This window comes from Myotis brandtii, unplaced genomic scaffold (genome assembly GCF_000412655.1).
Source record: "Myotis brandtii unplaced genomic scaffold, ASM41265v1 scaffold876, whole genome shotgun sequence".
In the NCBI taxonomy this organism is placed as follows: Eukaryota; Metazoa; Chordata; class Mammalia; order Chiroptera; family Vespertilionidae; genus Myotis; species Myotis brandtii.
In genome coordinates this window covers 51,770-59,738 of record NW_005371579.1, presented here as the reverse complement: position 1 = coordinate 59,738, position 7,969 = coordinate 51,770, and the positions used below count along the sequence as shown (strand labels likewise).

At 57.5% G+C, this 7,969-nt stretch overlaps 1 protein-coding gene across 1 annotated transcript in view; it reads right to left on the bottom strand.

The window, feature by feature from the left end:
• The window catches only part of MB (myoglobin), a 14,108-nt gene that overhangs the window by 1,949 nt on the left and 4,190 nt on the right, over nt 1-7,969 (bottom strand). Inside the window, exons 2-3 of the mRNA XM_014532304.1 lie at nt 7,716-7,818; nt 2,206-2,428 (exon numbers count right to left, since the gene is read on the bottom strand). Coding sequence (XP_014387790.1) covers nt 2,206-2,428; nt 7,716-7,810 — 318 coding nt within the window. The 5' untranslated portion in view covers nt 7,811-7,818. The remainder of the gene's footprint in view (nt 1-2,205; nt 2,429-7,715; nt 7,819-7,969) is intronic.

Below are 7,969 nucleotides of genomic sequence, written 5' to 3'. Positions count from 1 at the left end.
AGGGGGGGGGGGGGGGGGCGCTGAGGGAGGCCTCGAGAAGAGCAAGTTTCCACACCCAGAAAACACCTGCCTTTGAGCCTTGATTTGGGGACATATGCCACGTTTACCTTTAATGTTATAAATGCAACAAAATGAAGTGTGGCTACGGGTGCAATAAGAGCAAGCCCTGCCCTTGAAAGTGTGGGGGCTTCAAGGACGCCATCAGGCCCCCCAGCTCAGCCTTTCCCGAGTCTACGGCAGAGCCACTAACGCCTGGAAAGCTGTGGGCTGGGGCAGCTGGACCGGTGAGAAAAGACAGTGGCCCCTCACTCCCAGGTGAGACGCAGCAAGAGTTCAGCGAGGGGAAGAGCATTCATGGGGCTCAGTCTTAACTGTTTGTAGCAGATGGCGCTCGTCGGCATAGACCTGGGCTCTAGTCCGCTAGCTGGTGGTGCCGACCTGGCTACCTGGGTTTCTCTCTCAGCCTCAGTGTCCTCGTCCCTGGAGAGGGGATGGGTCATTCCATTGTCCGGTGAGCCCACCACAGGCCACTGGGGCTCGGCCATGGGAGAGAGCCCGGGTCTGCCCTTGAGGAGCGCAGTCCCGGCCAGGGGACAGCTGGGTAAAGAAATAAATTACAACACATCCGGGCAGGTGACATGACAGGAGGAGGATCAAGCGCCTTTGCTGCGGGGAGGGCTGGCGGAGGGAGCAGCTGACTGCCTGGCGCAGAGGCGGTGGCTTCGGAGCTGAGCGTTACATGACGGACAGGGATTTGGCAGGAGGAGGTGGGGAGGGCGGGGAGCACAGTGTGAGCTGATCTCAAAGGCAGTGATGCTCACGCCTCACGTCTGCGATGCTCAGTGGGCAAGGCGGGATAGTTTGCGTGTGACTGGGTGGTGGGGGGCCCGTAGGGGTTCAGGAAGATGAGGTGCTGGTTGTTGGTGGTGCTGGTGGTTGACGGGGGATATTATGTCACAGGGATTAAGACCGTGGGTTCCAGAGTACCCCAGATCAAGCTATACCTCCTGGCTTAAGAGCTGTTCAACCTTGGGCAATCTGCTTAACCTCTCTGAGCCCTCAGTTTCCAAATCTGTAAAATGGGGATTTAAAAAAAAGGTACCTGCCTGGGGCAGGGACTGCTGATCGCCTGCCCAGTGCCCATTTTCTAATTGTATTCGGAGTGGCAACAGACGACACTCACCCGTTTTCCGAGCTGACAGGGGTGGTCTTATAACTAACGCCTGGCCAACAGCGTGTGCACAACACTGTTGGATGAGGTTTCTGAGACTCCTTAAACCAGAGCCTTCCTCTCCTCCTCCTGCTTCCTGTTTAGAATCTGGACCAGATGGCTGGAGCTCTAGCAGCCACCTTGGACGGTGAGTCAACTCTGGAGGGCAGAACAGAAAGAGCCTCTATCCCTGGGGCTTCCTACCAGCTCTGACTCCCTCCCTCTGCACTTCGTTTGTGTGAGAGGAAAGGAAACACGGAATGCGGCTCCTAACCTTTGGGTGTGATTGTGAGAATTCCACGTGGTGACTCAGGCCGATCCTATCACCATCCTTACCCGCCTTGCACACCAGCCTGCCTGTCGTTCCTGCCCCCAGGGGCTGCGCCATCCATTCGGCCCTTTGTCCCTGAGCTCCCTAGCGCTCCCTGTCACCACGTCCCCTCCTCCCCTAGGACGCCTGAGGCTCTGTCGCTTCATCTATAAATATGCTGGAACCAATAGAGCCAGCCTGCTGGCCACCCCGCCCCAGAACTGAGCCCCAGCTGCTGAGCTCCGGCCACAGAGTCCTGCCTGTCACACACCCAGTGGCACCGGGTCAGGAGCTGGGGTTCTGCAGAGGCACAGACCTCGACTGAATCCTGGCTCTGCCACTGGCTACCTCTGTGACCACGCACCAGCTACTTCACCTCTCTGTGCCTCAGTCTCCTCATCTGTCGAGTGGGTATGATAAGAGCACCTACCTGTGGAGAGAGTGCAAGTTGTGCACCTGATCCCCACTCTCCCCTGCTCCCTTGGTAACGACATACTGATCTGGGAGAGAAATATATACAATCTCAGTGGCCCCAGGAGGAAGGCCAAGTGGGTGCCAGCCCACCTTACAGATGAGGAGACCGGAGCACAGAGAGCAGTGACATAGGTCACCCAGCGCGTTAGTGGCTGAGCTTCTGAGATCACTCCCTCCATCCTCTCCCCCCGCCCCTGGCCCCGCTCCGCACCTCCAGGTACTGGACCGGGACCTTGTGCTTGGTGGCGTGGGACTGGGCCAGCGGCTTCAGCTCCGCCTCGTGCTGCCCCTTCTTCTTGAGGACGCCGCCCAGGGCTGTGAGCACGGTGGCGCCCTGCTTCTTCAGGTCCTCGGAGGCCTTCATCTCATCCTCCGACTTCAGGTTCTTGAGCTTTTCGAACTTCTGCTGGGTCTCGGGGTGCCCCGTAAAGAGACTGTGGGAACAAGGAGGGCTGGAGTCAGACGCGAGAGCATGTAGTGGGGTGTGGAGGTAGCCAGACTTGAGCTCAAATCCGGACTCCCCCGCTTCCCAGCTGTGTCACCTGGGGCAAGTCCCTTCACCTCCCCGTGCCTCAGCTTCCTCATCCGGGGAATGGGGAGAAGTGGTCCCTGCCTATAGAAGTGCAGTGAGGATTCAATGAGGTCACATGTGCTGCGTGTTGTAGAAATGCTTGCCATTAGGAATTTCCATGCCTTCCTCTTCTCCCTCGTTATTTGAGAGGCAGGAAGGAAAAGCTCCGCTGCATTGCACCCTGGCCTCACCCCAGCTTTCCCTAAGGGGTTCGGAGAGTAGAGGTCAGAGTAGCATCAAGGGCGGGACAGAGGCGGGGGCCAAAGGACGCTGGCTTTGTTGAGTGCCTGCCACGTGCAGGCCCCGTGCTCGGCTCTGCACCTGCACTGCCCTTGGGGTCACAGTTCCCCCACGTCACAGGTGAGGAAACAGGCTCCGAGGTGTGAAGTCCTCGTCCCATATTCCAGGGCTGGAGTGCAGCAGAGTCAGAAGGCAGAAAATGTCATCCATGCTGGGGACCACCTCTGCAGCTTCCTGCCTCGGGCTCATCCTTGCGCTGCTTACATACTTCCAGCGACGGGAGGCTCACTCCCCGTGAGAGCCATGCCACCCAGAGCAGCTCTTGGGCTCAGAAAGCTCTTATTTTGAGCCCAAACTCTGATTTCCCTTCACCTCTGACACCCCTTACAGTACAGATGGCGACGAGCCCTGGTGGGAGCCACCGCCAAAGACCAGATCCTCGCTCCTGCCAGGGACCCAGTGAGCAGGCCACAGAGGGATCCTGCCCAGTACCCTGAGCAGGCGCCTCCAGCCTTGGACCTGTCTTTCCTGCTGCGAAAAGGCTGGTGGTGGTTAAAGGGAGTCGTACTGGCCCTGGGTGGGGGTGACTTCCCCACGTCACTCCTGGGCCTACAGAAGGCCACAGCGGCAGGCGACCAGCCCAGGGTCACGCGGCCAGTCGGTGGCAGAACCTGGACCCGAACCCAACCTTGGGCGGCTCCATAACGGGCGCTCTCTCCCTCGGGTGCCCCCTGAAATGTGTGGAGGAGAAACCCCATCTGCCCGCTCCCTCTCCTCCCAACTGTGGACACAGAGAGTATAAGTGTCTCCCCGCACACACCTGTGCTCACATGCACGCACACGCATGCACTCACAAGCACGCTCCACACGGCACCGACAGGGACCCTCCCTTCCTGGGAGCACCCCCCCGCCCCCCGGCTCGCCCAGAAAGCCCGGGGCTGTCCACAGCCCAGCTCAATGTCACCACCTCACCCCCGGGCCCCGGCCAAGCCTTGAGTGTCACTGACAGCTCCTCTCTGGCACCTTCCGCCCGAGGGTCCATACTCCTGGCTATCGTTATCTGGTGACAATGATCCTGGAACTCCTGCTGACAGAAGTGAGACCTGGCACCCACAGGCGGGGCCCGACGAGGGGAGTTGGGGAGGAGACTGTCTGGGGCAGAATGGGGCCAACGACCTGGGACCCACAGGGATCTCAGACATTTTGGGAGTCCCCAGGTGTCTGGGACTGAGAATTACGGAAGCTGAGCTCTGGCCCCAGCTGTCTCCAATGTGCTGTGTGACATTAAAGAAGCCACTCAACCTCTCTGGGTCTTGCTCACTCATCTGATTTCTCAGCCTCCGAATTCTAAGGCTGGACCCGCCTCAACCGCTGCTCTGAGCACAGCTGGCACAGAGGGAGCCCGGACCTGTTTCTCACGGTACCAGAGAGTTTGTCTAATGAGTGCCCATGGCTCTCAGTGCCCGCAGCTGAGCGTCCCTGGCACAGCCGCAGAGGCCAGACCTGGACTTGCCTGACAGGAGCAACCCCCAACATGAGCTGCCGAAGCACCTCGTCTGCGGAAATGGGTGGCCGAGTTTTCCCTCGCGTTCCAGCAACGCCCCTGGCCTTGTGGTTTTTCACCTCCGATTCCATCTCCAACCTGCCTGGTTGTCACAGTCTGCAGGCAGGTCAGAGAGAAACGAGGCCAGTTCCCGTGTCCGCTGAACGGACGCCAGCCAGACACCCACCCAGAGACCGAGGACCCGGCGGACCTGCAGGATTCTTCTCTGCTCCGGCACCAAAGAACCAGAGCGGGGATGGGCCGGGACCGTGGGCCAGTATCGCACAGCAGTGAGACCAGGTGCGGTGAGTTCACGCTGCCTGGAATTGAATTCCAGCTGTGTGACTTTGGGCAAGTTACTTAACCTCTCTGATAAACCTGGTGATGATCACCATTTCAACCTCCTAAAGATGTTGCGAGTCAGTATCTGGGAAACACTTAACACAGGGCCTGGCTGTCAGTGTGTACTGTTCCAGTATTCACTGTCCTCCTCATTTCTACCACCATCATCACCTCCATCGCCACCCCCATCACCCTGCACCACAGCAGCAGTGTAACTGTTAGGGTCAGGAATGTGGGGCTCTGCCTACAGCTGCCCCCGGCTGACTGAGGCGCTCCGGCCGTTTCCTCTCTGCACCAGGGGAATTACTGGCCACCAGCAGTGAGTTTCAATTTTTCCATGACCTCGAGACCCTTTGTACAAGTGAAAAAATATATAAAGCAGGAAAACTTTGGGCAAGAGAAGGCAAGGCAGGGGCCTGGGGCCCACTCAGCAGCCCCCTCGCTCCTGAACCCTCGCTTCTGGAACCAGACGCTCCAACGGCCCCCCGGCTTTCACGCTCTAGAGCAGAGGTTCTCAACCTGTGGGTCTCGACCCCTTTGGGGGTCGAACGACCCTTTCACAGGGGTCGCCTAAGACCATCGGAAAACACATATATAATTACATATTGTTTTTGTGATTAATCACTATGCTTTAATTATGTTCAATTTGTAACAATGAAAATACATCCTGCATATCAGATATTTACATGACGATTCATAACAGTAGCAAAATTACAGTGATGAAGTAGCAACGAAAATAATTTTATGGTTGGGGGTCACCACAGCATGAGGAGCTGTATTAAAGGGTCGAGGCATGAGGAAGGTTGAGAACCGCTGCTCGAGAACCTCATGATCACGAGAGCCCTCAGCTGTAGTAACAGGCCCGGCTGAACCCAACTGCCCTCTTTGGTAAGTAACCAGAGGCGTGGGAGACGTGACCTTCCAGGTTCATCATCTGGGGCAGGACCAAGAGGCCAGGTCACACCGGGGCACCGGCAGGCCTGGGAGCCAGCATCCTCTCCCTGCCCCCCCACCCCCCACTGAGCAGGCAGAACCAGTTGGCATGGTCTCTGTGTGTCCCACAGCCTCGGATGTGATAGGGCACCAGGCTCTCTGGATTCTTAAGGAGCCACGAGCCTCAGGCATCACGTCTTGTCCCTGGCGCCTGGCCCATGGCAGGACTCTCCGAGCCACCCTGGGAAGGGAGAAAATGCTTCCCCTGATGACACCATGCCCCGAGTCTCCTTCAACATCCAGGCACTGCCTCGGGGCTGGCGGCCCCCAGAGCACCTTGGAGACTCCCGCTCTGCACATGGGTCTCGCACCCCGACTTCCCCGCCTGCTCTCCTGCAGCAGGGAGGACCGTGGACTTGGGGAGTGCCAGCGCAAGAGGGCAGGAAGGGTCTCAGAGACCATGGCAACCCCCTTCACTCAACCAATAGGAAGCAGAGAGGAGCAGTGGTGACCTTTTCAAGGTCACACAGCAAATTGGTGGCTGAGGAGTTGATGTCAACCTGGGGGGGAGCCTTTTGTCCAATCCAACAGGACCTGTGGCAGCCCAGCAGCCAGACCACAGCGACAGGAGGAGAAAGGCAACAGAGAACTCCCTTGACTGTCCTTCCTCCGTGTCTCCAGCGTGGACCACCAAGGGCGCGCGCTTCAGATAACAGAGCGCCCAGGACCCACCATTCTCCCAGTGGGAGCTGGAAGTGGGTGAGGCCCGGGGAGAACGCAAGGGCACCCGAGGGGAGAGGAACACCTGGCCTGGCTCAGAACGAAGGAGGAATTCATCTGTGAATTGAAGTGTGAAGGACGATCCACTCGCTCATGGCAACCCCGCAGCCCCTTCCTCCCAGGCGTGGAAATGCCGACTGACACAGGTGTCTGACCTGGGCTGCCCCCGGCACGAGGGAGGGGCCGGGAGAAGAGGAGACTGGATCCCCGTTTGGGGAGGAGGCAACGGGAAACGAGGTTCCATTCACAGGCCACCAGCCACCCCTGTATCCAGACCTTGGAATTCTTTGTTCTTTGGTTTACTCGGGAACCCCTTGCTGTCGGAGGCAAGGTGTGTGGAGACCACACCACTCTGAGCGCTCAGATTCAAGACATACTCGGAGCCAAAAGCCACTTATGGGCTCCCGTCACCTGCTTTCTAATTATAATACTTAAAGGGCCTACGCTGGGCTTCGTCTGTAGCAGTTATGAACTCTGCAACTCATTATATGCCAGGAAGAGTGCTGGGCCCCTTGCCAGCACCATCTTATATCATTCTCACTTTGACTCGATTATGTAGATATTGGGATTTCCCCCTTGTGCAGGCGAAGAAATCGAGGCTCAGAAGTCACACAACCGCTCAGTGGCAAAGCTTGGTCTAGGGCAGCGGTTCTCAACCTGTGGGTCGCGACCCCTTTGGCGGTCGAACGACCCTTTCACAGGGGTCGCCTAAGACCATCCTGCATATCAGATATTTACATTACAATTCATAGCAGTAGCAACATGACAGTTACGAAGTAGCAACGAAAATAATTTTATGGTTGGGGGTCACCACAACATGAGGAACTGTATTTAAAGGGCCAGAAGGCTGAGAACCACTGGTCTAGAGCTACATGTCTCATCTTGAGGGCCATATCTTAACCTTGCGACTTTACAAACTTCAATGGACTTGTGACGGGCGTGGGGGGCGTGGGAAATATCGTCCCCTCTCGGGTCCTTTCTGTCCTCATCTAATAAGTGAGGCAGCTGGATGAGGTCCCTCTGGGCCCCTGTTAACTGACTGTCTATAATTCCTCGTGGTGGGCTAAAGGTATCAAGCTTTTCCCGACTGCAGACATAGGTGTGAGATGGATCCCCTTTCCTTTTCTGACTCCAATCCCTGACATTTAAAAGCAAAGGAGAACCAAATGGGGCAGGGGGAGGGGGTGGCGGTGAGTTAACAAGCTCAACTAACACAGCCAACTGGTCGACCCCGGGCAAAGGTTCCACCTGCTGTCAAACACCCTGATCTCGGGGAAGCAGATGATAGGACAAGGGAATCTTTTCCTTTTACCTGATGAGGACTGCTTGCCCGTAGCCCGGGATGTCGGCCTCCACCTTGCCCCAGGCATTCAGCACCAGCTGCCATTCCCCGTCGCTGAGCCCCATGGCGGAGTCTGAAGGAGACAGAAAGAGCAGGTGTAGGCTGACTGGGTGTCCTGGTCCCGGCAGCTGGGGTTTGAGGCTGCCTGGCCCCAAAGGGGTTTTATACCCTCCCGATGCCTGACACAGATCACTTGACAGCTTGCTCCCTCCCCGCCCCCCGCC